We start from the raw sequence: 26690 nt of genomic DNA on the forward strand, positions 1-26690 counted from the left end.
CAGGAAACTTTGCTTTGGGGGCCCTCTTAGACTCCCCTGTGTGTCTCTTCATCTAGGTGGTCTTGATTTGTATCCTTTATAATAAAAACTATAATCATAAGTATAGTGCTTTCCTGAATTCCTTGAGTGCTTCTAGCAAGTTAATGAATCTGACAGGAGTAGCAGGACTCTCCAAAATTTTAGGTATTGGTTCAGAGGTGCAAGTGACTCTGGAACACCTGAGCCTGCAGTGAGGACAGTCTTGTGGGCACTGCACCCTCAGCCTGTGAAGTCTGCTAACTCTGGGTGGTTCATGTCAGAATTGCATTGCAGCTTGGAAGTGGATCCTTCCCCAGCTGAACCTTCAGATTAGACCCCAGCCCTGGCTGCTATGGTGATGGCAGCCCACAGAGGATCCTGCTCAGCAGTGCTTGGGTTCCTGGCCCCAGAAACTATGAGATAGTGAAGGTGTGGTCCTGAAGCTGCTGTATTTGTGGTAATGTTGTTACACAGCAACAGATAACCAAAATGCTGAAACCCTCGTGTGTACCCTTCCACACAATGAATCTGAGACAAGGAGGCACCTTCACCACTGCTGAGGGAGCTTCAAATGGTTTTCTGGAAAGGGAATAGGCTTCTGAGACAGAGCTGGATTCCAACTCCTGCACCTGCCTCTCCCACCTCTACATCTTTGCACAAGGGAACCTGCCCTGCTGCCCCTCACTTTACATATTTCCCGTTAATTTGCTTCTGCTGCCCGAATTTCACCAAATACGATTTGGCAGGAAGCACACTGGTTCACCTGCATCATGAACTCAGCAAGTTGGTCAAAATGTAGGTAAACCAGGATTTACATTTTTAAGTTGCAGAGACACATTTTCCTACCTAGAGACAAAATCAGTGAGGGTGGTGAAAAAAAGAATGGAAAGCTGCCATTTCAGACCTTCTGATAATTTCATTTCCTGGCTAAGTAAGAGCCTGTGAGTCACACACAGCTTTTCCAGGAGACAAAAATGATTTTGGGTATAGAGACCGTGGCTTCACAAAAGCCACTGCAAATCCTGAAGAACTTGGTGCTGTGCCCACGCATGATGGTTATTCGAGTATGGTGCTGTGAGGTTTGTTCCAGCAGGAATTGGTCTGAGCTATTCTGCTGACATGAAAATGTATCCCACGACACTGACCTCTGCTTGTGCAATAAAACCTACTGATTAATAGTGTTGCTCTGTAACCATGGGTCCCAGTGGTCCTGGAGAGCTTGGTGCCAGCTTCTCAGCATTATTTACCGGTAAATGTGGGAATGATGACCCTCCAGAGGGCTCTGCCACATGCCCGTCATGGACTAAGAAACCCCAGCCAAGGATCTGTTTTGGTTTCCCGAATCTGAGGGGCTTTGCGAGTGACTCCTGACCCAAGACAGAAAGTCCATCTAGGAAGTTGTGTGAAAGGAGAGAGATCTTTTTGCCTGGGATACACACTCTCAGTTTAATGCTAGACAGCTGCTATATTGTATTCTTCTCCTGCAACACACAATATTTGGGTTCTACAAGTCTGCTTTAGCAATTGAACCTCACTAGCACAGTTAGTAAAAGAACTATTTGGTGGGGTGCCTGGCTGGCTCAGTCGGTAGAGCATGCGACTCCTGACCTCGGGGTTGTGAGTTTGAGACCCACAATGGGCATAGAGTTTACTTAAAAAAAAAAAAAAAAAAAAAAAAGGAACTATTTGGCTGTAGTCCTTAGCTCTTAGGACAGTGGGCAATGGGGCGCCTGGGTGGTTCAGTCGTTAAGCGTCTGCCTTCGGCTCAGGTCATGATCCCGGGGTCCCGGGATCGAGTCCCACATCGGGCTCCCTGCTCGGCGGGAAGCCTGCTTCTCCCTCTCCCACTCCCCCTGCTTGTGTTCCTGCTCTCGCTGTGTCTCTCTCTGTCAAATAAATAAAATCTTAAAAAAAAAAAAAAAAAAAGACAGTGGGCAATGTTGGGGTGTCTGGGTGGTTCAGTCGGTGAAGCATCTGCCCTCAGCTCAGGTCATGATCCCAGGGTCAGGAGGGAGCCTGCTTCTCCCTCTTCCTCTGCCCCTCCCCGCCATGCTCTCTCTCGCTCACTCGCTCGATCACTCGCTCGCTGTCTCAAATAAGTAAATAAAATCTAAAAAAAAAAAAAGACAGTGGGCAATGTCCAGCAACCTGAGTGTCTGTCCAGGATTTTCCAATACTCTCAACAGTGAAGTACCTTCATCTCCTCGGAGGAACCCTTCAGGCTCAAGCCTCAGGCATTTGGAGGGGGCGGGGGTCCACATGTTTGATGCCGGAAATCTGAGACAGATGAGGACTTTCTGTGAGCCAAGTCTTTGAAGCTCAGTGTGTAAGGAGTATGTTGCAATCAGCAGCACCAACGTTTTCGGAACGCAGTGTGGAAGAAGGAACTGAAAAGTCAGAAAAATCATTACTTCCCACACTCTAGATACAGGGCAAGGCTGTGGCCACCCCAGTTCCTTGCTCACCTGCAGATGGCACAACCCAAGAAAGGTGTTGGAGAGGCTGACAGTGACATGCTGCCATGATCCCTAAGCTACTGTCACTCCTCTGTCTCAGTAAGTGTCCCGGGGCAACATGGTGGGACCATAGAAAACAACAGAATTGGTAAGAGGTTTGGACTGCAGATGGAAAGAGAAAACATAACATTGGCTTTGGTTTAATGAGTGCATACTATGTATCAGAAATCTCACTGAGTACAATGCATATGTTACCTCTAAACCAATGCATTGGAAATTTCAATTACTCTTGTTCCGAGTTCTTGATTTCTGCTGAATGCCTTTGCTGTACTTTATTGGTTTAATGGGTTTTGCTTTTAATATAGACTCAGCCTTTTTTGCTTAAAGAAAAGTGTTTACAATACAAACTCTCCATACTATGAAGAAAAATCCAGGTCAAATACAAGAACTATAAAGTAAATGCAGTGATAAGGAGACAATGTTAGGATATTATGACTATACACTGGTCCCCGTCAAGCTTCTGAGCCTGAGACCTGCTAGTTCTTTGCTATAAAGGCAATTAGCCACGGGACACCTGGGTGGCTCAGCCGGTTAAGCGTCTGCCTTCGGCTCAGGTCATGATCCCAGGGTCCTGGGATCGAGTCCCGCATCGGGCTTCCTGCTCAGCAGGGAGTCTGCTTCTTCCTCTCTCACTCCCCCTGCTTGTACTCTCTCTCTCTCTATGACAAATAAATAAATAATATCTTAAAATAAAATAAAATAATAAAGGAAATTAGCCACAATCCACAACATCAGAGACTAGCTTCAATAAGCTTTCTTGGTGACATAATCAGAAACTCTACAGTAGTGCTTACTGCATGCGATCATGTAGTGCTTTTTTAAAAAAGATTTATTTGAGAGACAGCGAGCGTGCTTGTCCGCGTGTGCAAGAGTGGAGGGGAGAGGGAGAGAGAGAGAGAGAATCTCAAGCGGGCTCCACCTTGAGCACAGGGCGCCACACAGGGCTCGATTCCACAACCCTGAGATCACGACCTGAGCCGAAACTAAGAGTTGGACGCTTAACTGTGCCACCCAGGTGCCCCCATGTCGTGCTTTGATTGTCCTTTCTTCCACCTAAAATCATCACACATAACACAGACGGGACGTATTCCACATTTGGGAAATACCACTCTGATCCACCCCCCTCAAAAAAAAAAAAAAAAACCTGCAAGGGAGAATGAGGTCCACTTTTATAGATGAGGAATCGAATTTGAGTCTGCCAAGTGAAGAGATTTGCCTCGGACTGCACAGGTTTACCACCTGTCCCAATCTCAAAGGGAAGCCAAATCTCAACCCAGACGGCCGAGCTCCAAAAACGTTTCCACTCAGCCACGATGTTAAATTGAGAGGGACACATCCACAGGGTCCAGCGTATGGAGCACTCTAGGCATGTCTGAAAGGATTCTGGGGTTGGGAAAAGCCTGAGGAGGTAGACAGGAGTGGTTCAGAATGCTAGAATTGTACCTCAGAATGAACTGGTTTCCAGAAACCAACAAAGCTCGATATCCACAAAACGTCAGGGGAGGAGGACTCGCCTCCGCGTGGCCCTCTGCACTCGGCTTCCTGTTACCGCCATGGTTCTCTGATCCCAAGACTTCAGGCTCCTCCCCAGAGCACTCCTAACATCAGAGGCTTGCCTTGGGAAGACACACCTGTTTGTGTTAAGAGAGAACACAGGACTGAGTTCTGAGGACTCTGCTCCCGCACACAGTCCTTGTGGGGCCTTGGGGAACGTGTGTCCGTAGTTACAAGTTCCCTCGTCTTTCAGAATTACTTTCATAATCAGGTTCAAGCATGCGTGGCCAGTCCGTGCTCAAAAAATGAGCTTTTTATGTTTATTATTCCTTGCATCATTCATTCTCCTCTGGCTGAGCCAGGCACTGATTCCACTTAGCATCCCTTCCAGAGATCTTCCCTGGGCACGTGGATGAGATTTTCATTCCTTTTTATGGCTGAGTACTCTTCTGCTTATGTATGGATCACGTTTTGTTTATCCACCCACCTGTTGGTGGTCGCCTGGCTTGTTTCCACCTTTTGAAGGTTCCTGATCTTCCTCACGTCAGTGAGATTAACCTTTTCCTTAAAAAAAAAAAAAAAAAGATTTTATTTGTCAGAGAGAGCATGCGAGCACAAGCAGGGGGAGATGCAGGCAGAGGGAGAAGCAGATTCCCCGCTGAGCCGGAATCCCAATGCTGGACTCGATTCCAGGACCCTGGGATCATGACCTGAGCCGAAGGCAGACGCTTAAATGACTGAGCCACCCAGGCGCCCCAGATTAACCTTTTCTTTTTTGTGTTTGTCTTTGAGAGATAGTGAGTCTCTCCTAGTGGATTTCCTGTTCGCCCCTAAGCAACGAGGCCTCTGAGCAGCGTCCTGCTGAAGACTGAGATGAGATCCCATGAGATGTGCTGGGGCCTGTGAGCGGGAGATAAGTCCCATGTGACCTGAGGGTGTGTCCTGCTGCTATCTACCAAGCTCTGCAAAGCCCTCAAGCCCCTTCCAGCTACCAGAGCACAGGCCACTGAAGGAGTTAGACCCGCGTTTCTAAAAGATTTTTTTTTACCCCATGTGGACCAGTTTTGTGTCTTAGCAGTGAAAAGGGGACGTCACCAGGTCTTTGTGCTGAAAATGCCTCCCTACCACCACAGTTCTCTGATCCCAAGAGGTCAGGCTGCCCCACAGAGTGTTCTTTACATCACCTCCTACATCCCTCACAACACCTCCCTCAAAGGCCTTGGGACCAGAGTGTCTGGGGGAGTGCAGGAGAGGGCTGATGAAGGAGGGGCTTGGGGTTGCAAAAGCTCCGAACTTTCATAGGCCCCAGAATGCCCCGTGAGCCAAGAGAGTGCCACACAGACTTCTCAGTCCTGATCACAAGTCCCTCGTGAGGTGTTCCATGCTATCGAGAATTTATTTTCAGACTCCCACTTTCTCTGGGCATCTCACATAGCCCAGAGACTTTCTGAGTCCCCAGACTTTACAGGCTCTTGCAGGGAAGTCCTTGAGCTCTTGCCCTTCACTTTGCTCTTCACTGCAATACGAGGCTGCTATTCACGGATGGTCTCACCTGCTATGCAGAGAGAAGTGACTCCTACTTTCCACTCAGTGTGGTCAGTCAAGAGGGGACAGGCTCTGTGCTGCGGGTTCCTCTCCCTCTTTGCCAAGCACAGCAGGATGAACAAAGATCTGGGCTCCCAGGACTTTGGTGCTCAGAGACCAGGCTCAGTGTAGAGTTCAGGTCATGCTGCTTCCCAGGCAGGGAGACTTCTAATGCATTCGGGTGTCCACAGACGTGTGCTCTGACCACCTTTTTCCTTTTTCCATTCTCTGTGGATTCACTGACTGTGAGAGTTTTCAATACCTTAAACACATCCATTGTGCTCCCTATTTGATTGTGGTAAAATATATGTAAATAACATTTATCCTCTTAACTCTATCTAGTACAGTGGCATTTAAATGCATTCACAATGATGTGCAGCCTTCACCCAAAACTTTTTCATCATCCCCAACATAAACCCTGTACTCATTAATCAATAAACATTTTTCCTCTCTTTCTCCCCAGCCCCCTGATAACCTCTATTCTATGTTCTGTCTGCATGAATTTGCCTATTCTAGGTACTTCGTGTAAGTGGAATCATACAATATTTGTCCTTCTGTGTTTGCTTAATTTCACACAGAAAAATGTTTTCCAAGTCCACTCGTGCTGTAGCATCTGTCAGAATTCCATTCCTTTTTTTTTTTTTTTAAGGTTTTATTTATTTATTTGACAGAGAGAGACACAGCAAGAGAGGGAACACAGCAGGGGGAGTGGGAGAGGGAGAAGCAGGCTCACCGCCGAGCAGGGAGCCCGATACAGGGCTCTATCCCAGGACCCTGGGATCATGACCTGAGCCGAAGGCAGACGCTTAACGACTGAGCCACCCAGGCGCCCCTCCATTCCTTTTTATGCAAGAATAGTATTCCCCTGTCTACAGAGACCACATACCTGGTCTCTATCCATGTATCCTCTAGTGGACGCTTGGGTCTTTTCACCTTTTAGCTATTTATCACTTTTCTTTTCTAAAACATGGGAGTGTAATATTTTTGATTGGCCTACGCAATTTTAGCACAAGGGCCTGGTAACTTCCCCCCTTTTCACTACTAAGACACAAAACTGTTTCACACAGGCAAAAAAAAAAGAGTAAATTTAGAAACACAGATCCAACCAGTATCTGTGGAATTAGAGCAATCTCTCTCTCCCCATAAATTCTGTAAACAGGCTTGATGTTATTTTTAAAGAGATCTTAGAACTCAGGCAAGCTGTAACCACATTTGGGTAATAACGGCAGGATGTCTGTGTTGGTCAGAGATGCACATTACCACTATCATCACTTGCAAGTTTCTTTCCACGCCACCAGATTTCGAATATCTATGCCGCAGTCTTGAGAAATGTTTTTCTAGGTTTGGTTACTCAGCTGAATTCTTGTATCACCCGGGAGATTTCAAAAGTTTGGTGCCTGAGCCCTATCCCAAGTGATTGTGATTCAAGGCTTTTGTGGTTTGGTCTGTGCCCTAGGATCTTTAACTGCCCCCGCCCCCTAGGAAGGCTCAATGTGAAGCCAAGGCTAAGAACAACTGAGTTATAGTACCCTACAGATGGACCCAGGTGTGGGACAGGGGAGGAGGTAGGTTTTCCCCTTTCTGGGATATCCATGTGGATTCTTTGAGGCTTGTTTTAGAGGACCAAGCAGTAACCTCTGTCCTAGTTGGAATACCAAAAGATGAAAAGACATTATGGCAAAGATGGGATCAGAAAGTCATCAGATTAAAGGCCGAGGTTGACTTAACTAGCCTTGTCCGGGACAGAGCTCGCTCCATCTTTGAGCCAATCCTGACTCACAAGTGGACATGGGTGACCGGGTGAGGTCTGGAAATGGAGCTGGCCTGGTGGGAGGAGGATGGGGAAGTTAGGGTGAGGTTGCATCTTTTCACATCCTTGTAAAAGCTGAGCTGTGATTACGCGGGGCATCTCATCAGCCGGTCAGTGTGCATTTGTTGAGGTCCTACTATGTGCCAGGACCTGCACAGACAGTGGGGATGCTGAGATGAAGAACCCAGTCTCTGCCTTCAACTGCTCACAGGTAGCCACATCCTGTGTCTCCCGCGGTATGAGGTCCATAGCTTCTGAGCTCTCTTAGTTACAAACTAAGGGTATCTATCTTAGTTTATGTCACTCAAAGCACCAAGCAGCCTTCAGCAGGAGGGTTCTTCTGGCACAGGCGAGACTGTCAGCAGACCCTCGGGTCCACCCAGGGTCTCAAATAACTTCAGAGGTGGGCTAGGGTCGCATTTCAGTCCTGTGCTCCCACAACATCTTGCTCACGGTTCCTGCCTTCTACCCCCAGGGTGAGGTGGAGGGTCCACAGACGATAACGCCAGCCTGACAGAAATGCAAGACTGAGAGTGGTTCAAGACAGAAGCTGAGAAGAGAGGGGCTTGTGGACATCTGTGGAACCAGGCCAGGTCCTGGGGCCATGGGAGGAGTGAGCCGCACAGGAGACCTTCTGGGAGAGTGGGGAAGGAGCCCAGAGCAGAGCTGCAGCCACAGTCCAGGTGGGGAAATGAGAAGCCCCAGATGCATGACCTCCAGGGTCCGTGCTCAGCAGCAGCCCCCGGGGGGGCCCCTCGGGACAGGGCTCCAGGTGGATGCTCATGTCCCATGGATGGTTCTCTCGCAGGGCTGTGTGCTGGCCAAGGAAGCAGGACAACTGATGGGGAGTTCCTTCAGTCAGACCCTCCCTCTCCTTCACTCCAAACTCCCCGTGTCCCTTCTCTTTCCTTCAAGGGGTTTCCTGAGAGCAGACAAGGGCACCAAATCCCGTCCCCAAATCTGCTTCCATCCAGAGTCCTTTCCCAAGCCCTCCCTCAGGGCCTGGCCCAGCTCGGTGGTGTCTCGCAAGAGTAATGTGACGCTGCAATGCCAGACTTCTACCAAGAATGTCAACTTTGTTCTCAGAAAGGGAAAAAATATCTTGCAGTCTGTGCAATCACGGGCTTCCACAGAGGGCCTGGCTGAATTTCACCTCACTGACCTAAAAACCGACAATGCTGGACAGTACACCTGTGAGTACTCCAGACTAGGGAGCCCGTACATAAGTTCACAGCCCAGTGACGTCCTCCTACTGCTGGTGACAGGTGAGGAGGTACCTTGGAGGGACATCGGGTCTTGCAGGGACAGGTGTGGGGGAGGAACCCGAGGGAGGGAGGGAACAAGGGGAGATGGAGAAACACAGAACAGACTGACCTGGCTCAGCTTCATCCAGGGCTTCCTGGGGAAATCTTCCCACAGTCAGAGTGGAAAGAGGGTGAGACCAGGGATCTGTCATTTCCCCCACTTGGCGGGAACCCCTGCCAGGAGAACAAGGGAGGGTGGGGGACCCCGGGCTGCTCCCCACGACCTTGGAGCCCTCCTTTTCTTCCAGGAGATTTACCAAAACCTTCCCTCCAAGCCTACCCAAGGGGTGAGGTGAACGTAGGAGAAAACGTGACCCTGCAGTGTCAGGGGCCAGCCAGTGTTTACGAGACTGTAATGTTCGCTCTACTGAAGGCAGGAGCGGCAGGGCCCATACAGATCCGGGGTCCAGTAGAGAAGGAGACAGACTTCTCCCTCCAGACTGTGACAGTCAGTGATGCCGGGAATTACAGCTGTGTGTACTTCCAGACAGGGATTCCTTTCTGGGCCTCACACCCTAGTGATTATCTTGAGACCTGGGTGACAGGTGAGGTTTTGCGTGATTCTTAGGACATTTTAAAAATTTAATTAATTCATTAGTTTGCTTTTATTTTGGCTATTTTATTTGCTTTCTCAAGTTTTGCTGACCTATAACTGACTTACAACACTGTATTAGTTTAAGGTGTGCAACATATTTTTTTTTTAACTGGAGAGCATTTCTTCTGTTACTTTCTGATTCCTGTTTCTCCTTCACTTTCCTGAGCATCTCCTTTTTAAATCTCTCCTTTCCTACTTTCTAGTCTTTGGCGTTTGTTGCTTTGCATTCTTGGAGAATGTCTCAGGCTGTTCTTCCAAACGATCCATCCCGCCACCACCAGAGCCCCTCCTGCTACCCTGGGCGTCACTTAGAGTTGTGGTGCATCCTGCTGATGGCAACTTCATCGCGGTACCTTTCTCACACTTAGAACACGGTGCTCCCCCAGCTGCCTGCTTTTCTGGCATAGATGTGGTATCTTCTAAACTGATCTTCTTCTTGCTTCACTGGATGCTACACCCTGCTTCCTCGGTGGTGTAAATGTTTGTGTGTGCGCTGTGGTCAGCGAACGTTCTGTAGTTGGAAAGCGAGGTCCAGGTGGGCGGTGCTGAGGGATGCAGAGGGCATCCTGGGCTTGGTGGGGTCATCACGGGTCTCTCCCCATGGACTCTGTCTCCAGGGAGCATTGTTGCTGATGTCTTCAGACATGAACTCTGCACTCATGGCACGTGCGAGCTGGAAGATTCAAGTGCAGGTTCTGTCTAGGAGCCAGGGCCAATGGCGAGCCCTAGCTCGTCTTGGGTGAAGCTGAAGTGAAATGCATGGTGGTTCCGATGCTCAGCTACTAAGCTTGAATTTTCTTGAGCTCACCAGCTGCACTAAGTCTTTGCTCTGAGGAGGGGAGCAGACGGAGCCCTGAACTACTTTCATTCTCCGTGCAGCACCTTTGGGTTTTGGGGTTGCTCCTAAGCCTCATTCCTACTACAAGGAAGGAGAAGGGGAAAGGGCAGTGTGGGAGGGTGGAAATGAGATGAAGAGCAAAGAAATGAAGGAAGAGCGGTAAGGCAGAGAGAATAGAAAGGAGACAAAGGAAGACCCACCACAACTCTCAGGAAATCCCACATGTGGTTTGAGTGATTACAACGTCAGTGAAGGTGCAGCTGACCACTGGCCAGGAAGCACAAGCAGGTGCAGGAGAGTCACACTGGGCAGATCCACGTGAGAAGGAGGGATGCTCCTTTGCAGCTGGTGCTCATCCTCTTCTCTCTCCCAGCTCCCCCAGATGCCACGTTGGGGGATTACACCATGGGCAACCTCATCCGACTGGGTCTGGCCGCCATACTGGTGGTGATTATGGGGGCTCTCGTGGTGGAAGCCTGGTGCAGCCAGAAGGAGTCTCCACATGGATCCACATGAAACACCCTGAGCGCCTCTCTTGTTCATGGGCTGGTGTAGTGATACAGGGTTCTCTAAACACCAAACTCTACCATGGGACTTCTTGTGTTTCTCAACATGGGCACAGATGGCATTTTTGGTGGGATATTTCACCATATGGGACCATCCTGTTCGTTGTGGGAACATTTAGCACCATTCCTCTTTCCCATTAAAGAGCAGTTGAAGCCCCAGTCATTGTGGAAGAAGATAACAAGCAAGTACTACTGTACTTTTTCCAACACCCCTAGATATGGAGGATGGGAGTGGGGTGGTGTTGCCTTGGTGGAGAGCCTGTGTTAGGAGGGCAGGGAAATAATATTCTTCCTCTTCCTCCTTCTCCTGACCTCAGGTCTATACTACCCACATGCCCCTGGCTGCCCAGGGAAGGATGAATGTTGGTGGACAGCCCTGCTGATTCTTAACAGTCCCATGGAACCTGCATTCTTAGCTCTATGAAGAACCACTTGAGGACAAGAGATGGCTTCCCTCCTGCTGTGGCTTCACCTGGGGCAGAGGACAGGCTGGAGCATAAAGACACACCTAATAAATTTGGATGACTTGAAAAAATACTTAAAGCTTCAGAGTCAGGCTGGGTAACCTGTGTAGTAACTTCTGTAGGAACTGTTATTCCATTGAAAAGTGGGGAAAACACTGCTTCCTGCATATTTATTATTGACTTCTCTCCATTCTCTATTTTGTGCTTCTGGACCAGCAATTAGTCAAGTATTTAAATTTCTGTATTTATCACACGTCTTAAATTTTATTTCACATAGTCCCAACATTTTACCTAATTTGGGGAGACTTCCTCTCAGTTTCACAGCATCAAGTTGCTCCTGAGGTGCACCCAGCATGTCTTCATCTTCTGGTGCAGGTGTAAAATGTTATCCTCAATATTTTCCTTTTCAAGATCTGTTGTTGTTTGTTAATAATCCCGTTCTTTTTCACAAATACTCATTCTTATTCTAGAACTGTTATCTCCTCTCTTATAACCCGGGAAATACACTTATAAAAACCCAGTTCTGATCGGAGTAGAGTAGTAATGAGTAGTAAAACTCATGGTTCCTCCTGACAACAGACCCCTTTCATTGCTACTTGGTCAAGAGCGGTGAAAATGGACAGAAGTCTGGATTTATGGGTGGCACATCAGACAGACACCAGCTGCTCAGTCTATAACCACTTCTGGCTGCAGCATCTGCCTTGGCCATGTATGGAAAAGCCTTCATGATGTTCCTGCTCCCTAATGTATGACTGCCCACGTCTACTTTAGACTGTGTTTCCTCTTCAATCAGATCCTACTTTTATTCGGAACTCATTCGACTCACAGGAAGTTGCAAACTCAGTACAGATACTTGCACCCTGCATCCATTTTCTCCAATGGTTCCATTGTATGTCCATCACAATACCAAAACCAAAAAGTTGACCCTAGTACAGTGTGTAGGGTTCTATATAATTTTATCACATTTAGATTCAACTGGCCACGGGTATAATCAACATACTGGTGTAGTCTATCACCATAAGATGTTCCTCACGCTGTGCCTTACTGTCACACCCAACCTCTCTCCCCAACACCACTGCAACCACTGGCTTGTTCTCCATCTTTACAATTCTGTCATTTTCTGAATGTTTTATGTCATATTATTTTCATTTCCTGAATGTGGGTGTGACACAAAAACCTGCGGGTCATATGAGAGGAAAGAAGGGAAAGGCTGGAGGAAAGAGGTCACTGCCCACACTGAGCTTCCCTCCATCCCATGGTTGCAAAGCTGAAGAGGGGACCTTAGAGCAGGCTGCAGGGCCAGTATGACCCTGGAACTCCTTTCCCTCCTCTGCTTTGGTAAGTTCCTTAGGATGGTGTGCCGGGGTTCAAGATGAGAGTGGACTGACAGATTGAGAGACAGAAGAATACAAAAGAAATAACGTCAGTTTGTATTTACTGATTGCTTCACACACGTCAGGACCCACGCTGGAGGCTTTACATCCATCCACCGCTCAAGTTTTTGCCAATATTCAAATATGTACATTCCATATTTGTGATGGTATGCTATGCCTACACCACCTTTACTTAATATATTATTTACTGACAGTGAGTCCATATTTTTCTTCAAATAAAGGTATTTATTTGAAAATGGAAACTACTTAGCAATAATTTAACAATGCAGTGTCACCTACCTGAAAAAGGAGAATTAATACAAACATATAATACTATGGAAAGGCAGAAAATGTTAGGACATTTTAGCCTTATGCTCTTTTCAGGTTTCTGAGCCCATGGCTGACCACTTCCTAGCTATAAAGGGCGATGAGCCAGAGATAAAGTTGTTCTAAAGTACGTCAAAGTGATCTTCTCTCCTTGATGTGATCAGAAGGGTTTGATTGAAAGGGTAATAACTTTTTGATGCTGTGAGCAAAGCTATAGGATACTGTGTCACTGTGTTGCCTAAAATCATCTCCTTGAGCACCTGTGGTTCATATTCCAACCTGTGGGAAATACCACTCTGACCCTTGCAAACAGTCCTGCATGGTGGGAATTAGGCCCACAGGGTTAAATGAGGACCCTGAGATTGACAGCTGAGGGTTCCTGCTCAGGGCCACTCAGAGAATGAGCAGAACAGTCAAAATGCAAGCCCAGCCTGTCTGCCTCTAAAGTCATGACTGTTCCCACTGGGTCATAACAGGAAACTAAAATGGATACAAGTATGGCATCTCCAAAATAGAAATGTCCTTGGGGTGATTGAACAGATGCTGAGTAGGGGAAATTCTAAAGCATAAAGGAGGAGCCGCTCATCATGGCAAGTGAAAGGCCAGTCACAAAAGACCACATTCTACACGATTCCATTCATATGAAAGTCCAGAATAGGGAAACCCACAGAGAAAGTAGGTTAGTGGTTGTTTAGGACTGGAGATGGTGGAGGTGGGGAAATGCAACAAAAGTAGAAGAGTAATGGGGTGTCATTTTGAAGTCATGAAAGTGTTTTAAATTTGACTGTGTGAAGTTTGCATATATCTGTGAATATAGGAAAGCCAATGAATTGTACATAGTAAATAGGTGAACTATATGGCAGGCATGTGAATTACATCTCGATAAAGTTGTTTAAAATTTCCTGGGTGTGGAATGGGGTACAGCTCAGGATGTCTATTTGCAGGTGTGAAAAACCCTAGTTTCCTCAGACAAGGACAGTGTGTGGTTTTCAGCTTGTTTTTGGGCACCATGACTAGATCTGAATTTTTCTTTTTAAAGATTTTATTTATTTGTCAGAGAGAGAGAGGCAGAGCACAAGCCGGGGGAGAGGCAGAGGTAGAGGCAGAGGGAGAAGCAGACTCCCCGCTGAGCAGGGAGCCCGATGCGGAACTCATCATGACCTGATCCAAAGGCAGCCGCTTAACCGACTGAGCCACCCAGGCGTCCCTAGATCTGAATTCTTACCACATTTCTCTGACCCCTAGACTCTAGGATAGTCTATAGGGCTGTCTTTATGTCAGACCTCCACCTTGGGAAAATGAAAAGGATTCCATTCTTAGGTCTTCTGTGTTTCCAGGAGAGGAGTGAATCAGGTGTATGTTCTGGAGCCTCCACTCCTGCACATGCTGGTCGACTGTATTTGAAATACATCACATGGTGCTGGGGCTTGATTTCCTTATTCATACAATGAGGATAATTATGACCATCTGCAGGGCCGTCACAGTGATGAGAGACTGTGTATGCATAGGAAGATTACTGTTATTTCCATGGGGGAATGAATCCTTCTATCATCCCCCCTCCCTGGCTCAGGTGCTATTTCTGCTGGAAATCGCTCATGCAGAACTCTCCATCATCTGTCAGTGAAGCACACAGGTCCCTGCTGGTCCCTGCTCTCTTCTGTCCTTGACAGAATGTGTGCCCCTGTTAACAGGCTCCAAGGCACCCACCCCTTGTGAGATGAGACTTCTGAGAATGGTCTCCTCTTATCACTGTATAGGTGATGTGCAGAGTTGACACGAGATGCCAGTTAGATAAGAAGCCAGGTGGTCAAGTGTGTATCCAGTCAACATGTCCTTCCAACCACGTTGGGTGAAGCCCTCAAGCCTCAGAGGGACACCCCACTCAGGAGGCAGGTAGAGGGTCCCGGTCCCCCCCACCCCAGCAGTGTCTGCAGGGGTGAGTGAGGGCAGGTGTTGAGGCAGGAACTGAAGAGGTCTGAATGTTTCAGAACGCTGTGTGGTCCTTAGCTGGGAGATGGCACATTGAGGGCATTAAGTTCTAGTAGGAATTCACTTAAAATCACTTCATGATGCTCTTATGATGATATTTTTTTCTTAACTAAATTTAATTTATAGGCTAAGCTGGGTTCTCACACCTGAATTCCTCCCTTTGCTCTGATTTTCCAACAACTATGGACAGCTTAAAGTACCTTCACATTCTCTGACTCTACAACATCACACTTGCTCCCATAGGAAATCTCATTTCATCACTAACTCTGCTCACTTTGCCCTGTGCAGTTACATGAAGCTGATGTAGGTCTTCTACCTTTTACCTACTTTCAGCAACATCTGAGGTGGCACGTGTCTGTCCTGGGAGCTCCACCCATTCTGCAGGGACTAGGCAGGAGGGACAAAGGTCCAGGCCCCCAGGGCTTTGATGCACAGGGACTAGGCTCCGTCCAGAAGTGGGGGTCAATGCTGCTTCCCATGTGCAGCTTCCAAGTGGATTCAGGTGTCCACGGGCCTCTGCTGTCTCCACACTTGTCCTTCCTCCATTTCCTGGGGTCCTCTGACTTTGCAATAGCATTCCTTCACATACCTTGGCACATGTCCACTACCTTCCATTTTCTCAGACTGCAGATTTAATTTTCATGATGTTTGCATGTGTTTGCACCTACAAGTCCCAGTAACTTCTCACCTTCCCCCTGAAACACCAAACTGTTCCTCCATACAGGAGAAAGAAATGAAATTTCTGTTCTTAGAAACACAGGCCTAGCTAAACTCCTACTTCTCCTTGTTAACATAATATCCTTATTACAATAATATTCACGTATATGATATAAATTTCCAGGAGATCTTAGCACTCAGGCAAAAGTATCCACCCCACACAGATACTCCGCAAATCGTACTATTACCATCCTCTATGCCAAACTGCATTTAATCTAGCCATTTCTTCTACAGCCTGTGTTACATGTTCTAAATTGCTCCACCTGAGAGAGGAGGCAGTAACCATGGGAAGCCTAGTGACTGGGTCTGACTCTAGCCAACTCCTGCCATTACATAAGGCCATCTGGCAAAAAGTGACCAGGAATCTTCTCCCTCAATAATGGCCTATATCTCATGGCTGATTCCTTTACAGGGTTGTGTGTTGGCCAAACAGACACAATAGTTCGTGAGTGTTCTTTTTTTCTTATTTAAATGTTACTTGTTTTTTCATCCCAAATTCCCCATCCTTTCCTTCTCCTCTAAATGGAATGTAAGGTGAGTGTGTCATCTGACCTGAGCTCTACTTCTTTCCAGGGTTGCTTCCCAAGCCTCCTCTCAGTGCCTTCCCCAGTTGGGTGGTATCTCCCAAGAGTAATGTGATTCGGATGTGCTCAGCTCTTATCAGGAACGTAAAATTTGTTTTCAGAAAGGAAGGAAAGCCACTCTTGGATCCCATGCCGCTACCCGGTTCTACAGGGATCCAGGTTAAAATCTACCCCTTTCACCTGAGTCACTGATGCTGGGGAGTACACCTGCGAATACTCCACGGAAAAGGCCCCTTTCAGAAGCTCTCCAGCCAGTGATACTTCTCTACTGGTGGTTGCAGGTGAGGTGGGGGTACTTTAGGATGACTTTTGGCATCAAATACAGTCTTCCTTGGCACAGAGAATGAGGCAGAACTAAAAGAAGACTGGGAGATGAGAAGCTCTCACCCTCCGTGCCCCCAACTGAGAAAAATAGAGTAATCCAGAGTCAGCTGGTTGAATCCACGCCTTGGTGGGAGTCATATCCCTGCCTTGACCTCGAAAGAGGGCCAGGATCAGGGATCTCCCGTCTTTTCTCCCGTGTCAGAGCTCGCTCCCAGAAGGCCAAGGGAAGGAGAGAAACCAGGCTACCTCTGACATTCTGCTACCGGAAGTGACCTTCTGTTAACGGAAGCGATCTTCCGTTACCGGAAGTGACCTTCTCTGACAGGAAGTGACCTTTCTTTACAGGAAGTGACCTTCTCTTACAGGAAGTTTGCCCAAACTTTCTCTCCAGGCCCTCGGAAGGCATAAGGTGAACCCCGGAAGAAATGTGGCTCTGCAGTGCCACAGGCCAGACAATATGCTTGAAGATGTAATGTCTGTCCTCCTGACAACAAGTACTAGAAAGCAGGTAGAGCACCAGAGACCTGAAGGAAGAGCAGACTTCTCCCTTCAGAATGTGACAGTGACACTGGAAACTACAGCTGGGTCTACGACCAAAGGCTCCTTTCTTGGCCTCACACCCCAGTAACCGCCTTGAAACCCTGGTAACAGGTAAGGTTTTACATGATGTTAAGAAAGATTTATTTTAAGATTTTTATTTATTTGACAGAGAGAGACAGCGAGAGAGGGAACACAAGCAGGGGGAGTAGGAGAGGGAGAAGCAGGCTTCCCACTGAGCAGGGAGCCCGATGTGGGGCTCGATCCCAGGACCCTGGGATCACGACCTGAGCCGGAGGCAGAGGCTTAAGGGACTGAGCCACCCAGGCGCCAGATTTTTTTTTTTTTTTTTTTTTAAATCAGAGAGTGTTCTGTTAGTCTCTGATTCTCATTTCTCCATCATGTCCATTATGTTCTTTTTATGTGTCTTGTAATTTCCATTTCCTTGCTTTTTTTATTTTGCATTCTTGGACGAGTTCTCATGTCATTCTTTAAAATTACTAAGCTAGTCACCAGCAGAATTCCTTCTACCGTTGTCTGCAGCTATTACAATTTTGGTTTATCTTGGTATGAGTGACTTTCATTCTCGATGACTCTATCTTGTTCTCCAAATGTGGTGTTTCCCGAGCAGACTGCTTTTCTGTCATGGGTGCAGTACATACTTGTATGTCCTGGCCACACTACTTGTTGCCTTCTAAAATTATCTTTTGTTTCAGGGCGCCTGGGTGGCTCAGTCAGTTAAGCATCTGCCTTCAGCTCAGGTCATGATCCCAGGGTCCTAGGACAGAGCCTGACATCGGACTCTCTGCTCAGTGGGGAGTCTGCCTCTCCCTCTCCATCCACCCCTCCCCCAGCTCATGCTTTCTCTCGCTTTCTCTCAAATATATAAAATCTTTAAAAATAAATAAAATTATCTTCTGGGTCCTACTATAATTCTGCTTCCCTGGATGCTACACACTAATTTCTCAGTTTATAACTTCCTTTTTGTCTTACTGATTCTTCCCATAGTCAGTGAATATTTTATAATTAGAAATAAAAGCTCTGTATAGGTAGTAATGAGGGGTGGAGGGGGCTTTCTAAAGTTGGTGGCATCATTACAAATTTCTCTCCATGGACCTTGCCTCAGGGAATATTGTTACTGCTGAATTCAGAGATGGATTCTACAGTAAATGGGATGCATGAGGTGAGACAATCCCTGTTTCTGTGCAATAGCTATGCCCAGCTCTACTGAGAGGGATGCCACATGCACAGGCTCCTCATTAGGAATCAGAGCCACTACCAGTCTCAAGCTCTTCTTAGGTGCAGCTGAAATGCACCATGACCCAGATGCTTCGCTGCTGAATTCCAAAATTCCTGAGCTCACTCCCTGTATGAAATTAAGTTTTGTGCTCTGAGGAGGATACTGGGCCAGCTACTAGATTTCAGTACTCTGTTGGTGCTGTAATAGGTTGATTTTTGTCCCCCAGAAGGTATGTTTGAGTCCTCCTAACTCCTGGTATGTGTGAATGTGATCTTATTTGGAAATAGCATTACTTGGTCTTTGCAGATCATCATTTAAGTTCACATGAAGTCATAGTGGATTAGGGAAGACTCTTACTCAATATGACTGGTGTCCGTAAAAGATGAAGAGTAAAGACACAGAGACACACAGAAGAAAGACAGCTATGTGACAAGAGAGGCAGAGATTGGAGTGATGCTGTCACAAGCCAAAGAAGGCTTGGAGCTTCCAGAAGCTGCAAGATGCAAAGAGAGAAGGATGAGAAGGATCTTTCCCTAGAGTCTTTGGAGAAAGTATTGCCCTGTCAACACCCTGACTTCAGACTCCTAACCTCCAGACTGTGAGATAATACATTTCTGTTATGTTAAGTCACCCAGTTTGTGGGACTTTGTTACAGCAGCCCTAGGAAACCAATAAAAGCACTCTAAGTCTTTTTGTGTGCTCCTAAGACTAATTCCTAATGTATGGAGGGAGAAAGGAAATGTGGGAGGGTGGAAATGAAATAAAGAGCAAATAAACGAAGAAAGAGCTGAGGCAGAGAGAATATAAAGAAAAGAAGACCAAAGAAGGACCACTATAGCCCTCTTGAAACCCTATGTTTTCAGTGAATAAAACTTCAGTGAAGGTACAGGTAGGTGACCATGCCAGGAAACACAAGTGGGTGTGTGAGAGTCACAGTTGGTAGATTCATTTGAGAAGAAGGGATACCAGTGATAACCTCATGCTCTGTTTTCCCAGCTACCACATTGGGGGATTACACCAAGGTTAACCTCATCCGACTGGGTCTCGCTGCCATGTTTCTGATTATCACCAGGATTTTGCTGGCTGAAGCCTGGCATAGCCAGAAGGAGTCTCCATGAGGATCCACATAAAGCATCTGAGTACTTATCTTTTTCATGGGTTTTTATAGTGATACAGGGTTCTTTAAGCACCAAACTATATCATGGAGATATCCCGTTTCTCAGTAGGAGGGCCAGTGGCCTTTAGGTGGGATACTTCTTTACCATGTGTGACTGTCCTATTGATTATAGAAACACTTAGCGTCTATTTTCCCTCCCACTAAACACCAGCTAAAACCCACAATAAGCGTGGAAGAAGAAAAAAGACAAGTACTACAGTACTTTCTCAGACATCCCTAGATACAGACAATGGGGAGGAGGGTGTTCCCCTGGTGGAGAACCTGTGTTTGGAGGCCAGGAGAAATAACATTCTTTCTCTTCCTCCCTCCCCTGATCTCTCTCTCTGTCCTTCTCTACCTACAGGCCCCACAGCTGCCCAGGGGAATGATGGGTATTGATCAAGTTAGACCCACTGACCCTGAACAGTTTCCAGTGGATCGTGCATTCTCACCTCTGCTGAGAGCCACTCCAGGACAAGATGATGGTTTCCTCTTCTGTACTCCTCCCTTGGGGCAGAGGACAGGCCTGGGCATAAAGATTAATCCAACAGAATATTAATTTATGTAACACAGAACATCTTTTCCCTACTACATGATGTACCATTTCTGTTATAAAGCAAACTTCCCTAAGTATATAGATCTGTTTCTGGGATCATTATTTATTTGGTCAATGTGGCTTTACTGTGCATTTTCCTGACAGCTAATGTCGTTGAGCATCTTCTCATGTACTACTGGATATATGTATATATTCCTAATGAAGTATCTGATGAAGGATTTTGCCCATTTTTTAAGCAGACTCCAGGAGCGCAACCTGGGGCTTGAACTCATGACCCTGAGATCAAGATCTGAGATCAAGAGTCGGACACTTAACCGACTGAGCCACCCAGGCACCCCAACTCTGCCCATTTTTAAATTGGGTTGTTAATCTTCTTGATATTGAGTTGTAAGAATATATATATAATCTGGGCACAAGTCCATTATTAACAGACATGTACTGCAAATATTTACCTCAGTCTGTTACTCCTCTCTGCACTTTTAAATGAAATTTTGCATCTTTTTAAAAGCCAAAGTTTTGAATTTTCATGAAGCCTATAAATTATGAAAGTTTTTCTTTTACAGCTAGAGCTTTTGTATTCTATCTAGGAAATTTCTGCCACACATAGATTGTGAGTCCTTGTTTTCTTCTGTAGGTATGATAGTATTACCCCTTACATTTAGGTCTATTATCTTTTCAAAATTTATAGAGATGGTATCAGGTAAGAGTCAAGGTTCATTCTTTTATTTATTTATTTTTTTTTTTTAAGATTTTATTTATTTATTTGAGAGAGAGAGAATGAGAGAGAGCACATGAGAGGGGGAAGGGTCAGAGGGAGAAGCAGACTCCCTGCCGAGCAGGGAGCCCGATGCGGGACTCGATCCAGGGACTCCAGGATCATGACCCGAGCCGAAGGCAGTTGCTTAACCAACTGAGCCACCCAGGCGCCCAAGGTTCATTCTTTTAACATACAGATTAACCCAGTTGTTCCTGTACCATCTCTTGAAAGGGTTATTCTTTTTCCATTGAATTATTTTGACATTTTTGTTTAAAACCCAGTTTACCAGGGGTGCCTGGGTGGCTCAGTCGTTAAGCATCTGCCTTCGGCTCAGGTCATGATCCCGGAGTCCTGGGATCAAAGCCTGCATCGGGCTCCCTGCTCGGCGGGAAGCCTGCTTCTCCCTCTCCCACTCTCCCTGCTTGTGTTCCCTCTCTCACTGTGTCTCTCTGTCAAATAAATAAAAAATAAAAAGATAATAAATAAATAAAAACCAGTTTACCATAGATTAACTAGTTGCTTTCTGAACTCTGTTGGTCCACTGATCCATTTTTCTATACTTTTGCCTATACCACACTATATTGATTATTGTAGTTTTTTTAAGTCTTGAAAACAGAGGCTGTTGGCGTATCAGGTTTTCAAATTATTCTGGCAATTCTAGACCTTTTAAATTTCCATATACATTTTAGAATCAACTTGTCAATTTCTACCAAAGGCCACCGGGATCCTGATTGGCCTTGTGTTTACACTATATATCAACTCAGAGAGAATGGATATCTTAATAATGAGTGTTCTGATCCAGGGGCACAGTTTATATCTTTATTTAGACTTCTCTCATTTCTCTCATCAGTGTTTTGCCTTTTTTAGACATACAGGTCTGGCATATGTCAACTAAATTTTATCCTTAGGTTTTTCATGTTCATTTACATGATATAAATGATACTGCCTCCTGAATTGTCACTTGCAGTGGTTCCCTGCGTGTGCATATAAGTTCAGTTATTTTTTTGTTACCAAGACATCCTGCTACCTTGCCAAGCTCAGACATTATTTAACTTTTTGTAGATTCCTTAGAAATTTTTACATAGTCCATCATATTCTCTGTGACTAGACACAGTTTTACTTCTTCCACTTTTAATCTGTATACTACTACTTTTTTTTTTTTTTTTGCCTAATTTCTCTAGCTAGAATATCCAGAATGCTGTTGAGGAAATTAGTGATCTTGCCTTCTACGTGATCTTACAGTGAAAGCATTCAGTTGTTCACCATTAAATATGCTATTACTCATAGGTTTTTCACAGATGTCCTTTATACATCAAAGGAAGTTCCCTTCTATGTTCCTGGTTTGCTGAAACCTCACACCTTATAAAAATGAAATCAAAGTGGATTAAAGATTTGAATTTAAGATGTAATATTAGAAAACCTTTGAAAGAGGGGTGCCGGGGTGGCTCATTTGTTAAGCGCCTGCCTTCGGCTCAGGTCATGATCCCAGCATCATGGGATGGGGAAGACAGCCTGCTTCTCCCTCTCTAGCTCCCCCATGCTTGTGTTTCCTCTCTCACTGTCTCTCTCTGTCAAATAAATAAAATCTTAAAAAAAAAAAAAAAAAAAACTTTGAAAGAAAACAGCAGAAAATCATCAGGATCAAGGGCTTGGTGAAGAGTTACTAGACACAACACCAAAGCATGACCCATTACAGAAAAATGCATGAAGTTAGATTTAATCAAAATTAAGAGCTACCACTCTGCAGAAGACTCAAAAGGGGTCAGAAGACAAGCTACAGTCTGGGAGAAAGTATTTGCAAATCCTGTATTTGACAAAGGCCTTCTATCTAGAATAAATCAAGAACTCTCAAATATCAACAATAAAGAATTTTTTTTTTTTAATTGGGGAGTTGGTTAATGGAGACAGAGTTTCAGTTCTGCAAGAAGAGAGCCCTGGAGGTAGATGGTGGTGATGGTTCTACAACAGTGCGAACGTACTTAATACCACTGAGCTGCACACTTCAAAATAGTCAAGGTACTAAATTTTACATTACATGTGCTTTACCACAATAAAAATATTGGAAAAAAATTAGAGAACGGCAAGGCGCCTGGCTGGCTCAGTTGGTAGAGCACGGTATTCCTTTTTTTTTCCCCCAAACTTTTAAATTCTAGTTAGTTGACATATAGTGTAATATTGGTTTCAGGAGTAAAATTCAGTGATTCATCACTTGCATACAACACCCAGTGCTCATCATAGCAAGTGCCCTCCCTAACACCCACTACCTATTTAGCCCATCCCCCACCCACTTCCCTCCAACAACCCTCAGTTTGTTCTCTATAGTTAAGAGTCTATTATGGTTTGCATCCCTCTCTTTTTTCCCCACTTCCCCTATGTTCATCTGCTTTGTTTCCTAAATTCCACATCAGAGTGAAATCATATGGTATTTGTCTTTCTCTGACTTATTTCACTTAGCATAATATACTCTAGTAGAACATGCATTTCTTGATCTCAGGGTTGAGTTCAAGTCCCACATTGGGTGTAGAGATTACTTAAAAATAAAATCTTTAAAAAAAATTAGAGAGTGGGCAAAAGTCATAAACAGTCATTTCCTCAAAGAGATTATATGATGGTAAATAAGCACATAAATGTGTGTTCAACATCACTAGCCATTAGGAAAATTCCAATTAAGACCACAACTTAAGGAACATATCAATAAGAACATCTAAATTAAGAATAATGACAATATCAAATGTGGAAGGATGCAGAGAAAGTGGATTTCTCATACAATGCTTCTGGGAGCTTACATGGTATAGTTGCTCTGCAAATTATTTTGGTAGTTTTGGTTTTTTTAAATTAATTTTTAATTTTTTTTAAAGATTTCATTTATTTATTTGACAGAGAGAGACACAGCGAGAGAGGGAACACAAGCAGGGGGAGTGGGAGAGGGAGAAGCAGGCTTCTCGCTGAGCAGGGAGCCCGATGCGGGGCTCGATCCCAGCACCCTGGGATCATGACCTGAGCCGAAGGCAGATACTTAACGACTGAGCCACCCAGGCGCCCCCTTTTTTTTTTTTAATAAAACCATATGACCCAGAAATCTCAATCTTGGGCATTTATCCCACAGAAATGGAATTATACATCCACAAAAAACTTGTACATAAGTGTTTGTATCAGCTTTATTTGCAATAGCCAAAACCACGGAACATCAACAATGTCTGCAGCTGAATAGTTAAACTCATACACCCACATGGGCTACTGCTCAGGAATAAAAATTAACAAATTACTGAGATTGAGACATACAATTTGGATGGGTATCAAGGGCATTTTCTTAGTGAAAAAAAAAACCCAATCTCAAAAACTCACAGGCTGTCTGCTCCCATTAATGTAGACCACCCCTCTCCAACACAAAAGATTTTCATTCATGTGTAATGAGATACCACCTCACACCAGTCAGAATGGCTAAAATTAACAAGCCAGGAAATGACAGATGTTGGCGGGGATGCGGAGAAAGGGGAACCCTCCTACACTGTTGGTGGGAATGCAAGCTGGTGCAGCCACTCTGGAAAACAGTATGGAGGTTCCTCAAAAAGTTGAAAATAGAGCTACCATATGATCCAGCAATTGCACTACTGGGTATTTACCCCAAAGATACAAAAGTAGGGACCCGAAAGGCTACGTGCACCCCAATGTTTATAGCAGCAATGTCCACAATAGCCAAACTGTGGAAAGAGCCAAGATGTCCATCAACAGATGAATGGATAAAGAAGATGTGGTATATATATACAATGGAATATTATGCAGCCATCAAAAGGAATGAGATCTTGCCATTTGCAACGACGTGGATGGAACTGGAGGGTATTATGCTGAGCGAAATAAGTCAAACAGAGAAAGACATGTATCATATGACCTCACTGATATGAGGAATTCTTAATCTCAGGAAACAAACTGAGGGTTGCTGGAGTGGGGGGTGGGGTGGGAGGGATGGGGTGACTGGGTGATGGACACTGGGGAGGGTATGTGTTCTGGTAAGCGCTGTGAATTGTGCAAGACTGTTGAATCTCAGATCTGTACCTCTGAAACAAATAATGCAATATATGTTAAGAAAGAAAAAAAGAAGAAGAAGAATGTAGCAGGAGGGGAAGAATGAAGGGGGGAAAATCGGAGGGGGAGAAGAACCATGAGAGACGATGGACTCTGAAAAACAAACTGAGGGTTCTAGAGAGGAGGGGGGTGGGAGGATGGGTTAGCCTGGTGATGGGTATTGAGGAGGGCACGTTCTGCATGGAGCACTGGGTGTTATGCACAAACAATGAATCATGGAACACTATATCTAAAACTAATGATGTAATGTATGGGGATTAACATAACAATAAAAAAATTAAAAAAAAAATAAATCATACCTCTGCTACTAAAAAAAAAAAAAAAGATTTTCATTCATGTGAAATCAGTGCCCAGACATGGTCAAATTCATGAATTCAGGCCTCAAGCACTAACTCACACAGAAGGACCCCAAACCCCTAAGATCTGAAGGATCTGACTGAGGTTGGTGTTGAGCCTATCAGGAATTCTTTGGTTAATCAAAAATTTGCTGGATATTGGTATGGAATGATGTAATCAACGTTAGTGACTGTATACATCTCCTCACCTGCTGCAACAAAGTACCACAAACTGGGTGGCTCTCAACAATAAACATTTATTCTCCTGAAGTCTGGAGGCTAGAAGTCTGAAATCAAGGTACTGGAAAAGCCATGTTCTCTCTGAGGGGTCTAGGGGGAGATCTGTTCCTTGCCTTTCTCTTAGCTTCTAGCCTTGCTACATCTTTGGCGTGCTTGCCTTCCAGAGCGATCAATCCACTCTCTGCCTCTCTGGTCACCTGGTCTACTCCCTCTGTGTCTCTTCTCTTTTTATAAGGACACCAGTGATACTGAATTAGACACACCCTAATGTCCTCATCTGAACAAGTGTACATTTGCAAAGACCCTATTTCCAAATAAAGCCACATTCATCGGTATTGGAGGATAGGAGTTCAACATCTTTTTGGGGGCCACAAATCAACCCATATAGGAGATGGCTGACTTGCCTGTCTACCCCTATTATTTAAGGAAGTGCTTGTATATCTTTAGTTGGAATTGCTGTAACTACTTCTCCACTTGACCCTATTTATCAGATTATGGAAAACAATGCTTAAAGGCATAGCATATGAAAAGCATATTGCAGGGGTGACTGGGTGGATGAGTCAGTTAAGCGTCTGACTCTTGATTTCGGCTCAGGTCATAATCTCAGGGTTGTGGGATGGAGCCCCACATCGGGCTCTGCCCTCAGCATGGAGTCTGCTTAAGATTTTCTCCCTCTCACTCTGCCTCTCCCCCCGCCCCCCCCCCCCCCCCAAGTATATTTAAAAGAGAGATTTTTTTACATGAAATATAATTTTTTTTTTTTTTTATATGGACAGACCCAAGCCTAGAATTTTTTTTTTCTTTTTTTTTTTTTTTTTTTTTTGTATTTATTGGCTGGTCTTTATTGTTTTTATCATACCTGCTATACAGAAAACATATAAGAAAGATAAGACACAATTTAAGAATAAGCACAAGGAAAATACTTAATAATTTGATTAAGAAATTCTTAAAACTTCTTCAGTATCAAAGTTTGATTCCTGATTCTCTTTTTGACATAAAAACCCTAGTCTATACTAGTGAATTTTTTTTAAAGATTTTATTTATTTGACAGAGAGAGACACAGCGAGAGAGGGAACACAAGCAGGGGGAGTGGGAGAGGGAGAAGAAGGCTTCCCGCAGAGCAGGGAGCCCGATGTGGGCCTCGATCCCAGGACCCTGGGATCATGACCTGAGCTGAAGGCAGAGGCTTAACGACTGAGCCACCCAGGCGCCCCGTATACTAGTGAATTTTTGAACTAAGAATTATTATGGAGCAACAATTTTCAATTACCGAACACTACAAA

At 45.2% G+C, this 26690-nt stretch overlaps 1 protein-coding gene and 1 long non-coding RNA gene across 2 annotated transcripts in view; one reads left to right on the forward strand and one right to left on the reverse strand.

Moving 5' to 3' along the window:
• Positions 1 to 8263: 8263 nt before the first annotated feature.
• LOC116622439 (T-cell-interacting, activating receptor on myeloid cells protein 1-like) lies at positions 8264 to 10879 on the forward strand. The gene is made up of 3 exons (XM_032388910.1): positions 8264 to 8687; positions 8975 to 9271; positions 10533 to 10879. The coding sequence occupies exons 1-3, from the start codon at positions 8264 to 8266 to the stop codon at positions 10673 to 10675; spliced, it is 864 nt and encodes a 287-aa protein (XP_032244801.1). The 3' UTR covers positions 10676 to 10879.
• Positions 10880 to 14087: 3208 nt separating this feature from the next.
• The window catches only part of LOC116622383, a 32673-nt gene continuing 20070 nt past the window's right edge, over positions 14088 to 26690 (reverse strand). The window contains exons 3-4 of the long non-coding RNA XR_004297562.1: positions 19889 to 19962; positions 14088 to 14383 (exon numbers count right to left, since the gene is read on the reverse strand). This is a non-coding gene — a long non-coding RNA (uncharacterized LOC116622383). The remainder of the gene's footprint in view (positions 14384 to 19888; positions 19963 to 26690) is intronic.

This window comes from Phoca vitulina, unplaced genomic scaffold, assembly GCF_004348235.1.
Source record: "Phoca vitulina isolate PV1807 unplaced genomic scaffold, GSC_HSeal_1.0 scaffold52, whole genome shotgun sequence".
In the NCBI taxonomy this organism is placed as follows: Eukaryota; Metazoa; Chordata; class Mammalia; order Carnivora; family Phocidae; genus Phoca; species Phoca vitulina.

Bases quoted from the DNA above. Each gene is read 5' to 3' on its own strand.
- LOC116622439 (XM_032388910.1), top strand. From the start codon at position 8,264: ATGGGGAGTTCCTTCAGTCAGACCCTCCCTCTCCTTCACTCCAAACTC. The intron at 8,688-8,974 runs GTGAGGAGGTAC...CTTTTCTTCCAG, and splicing joins CCTCCTACTGCTGGTGACAG to GAGATTTACCAAAACCTTCC. The intron at 9,272-10,532 runs GTGAGGTTTTGC...TCTCTCTCCCAG, and splicing joins TCTTGAGACCTGGGTGACAG to CTCCCCCAGATGCCACGTTG.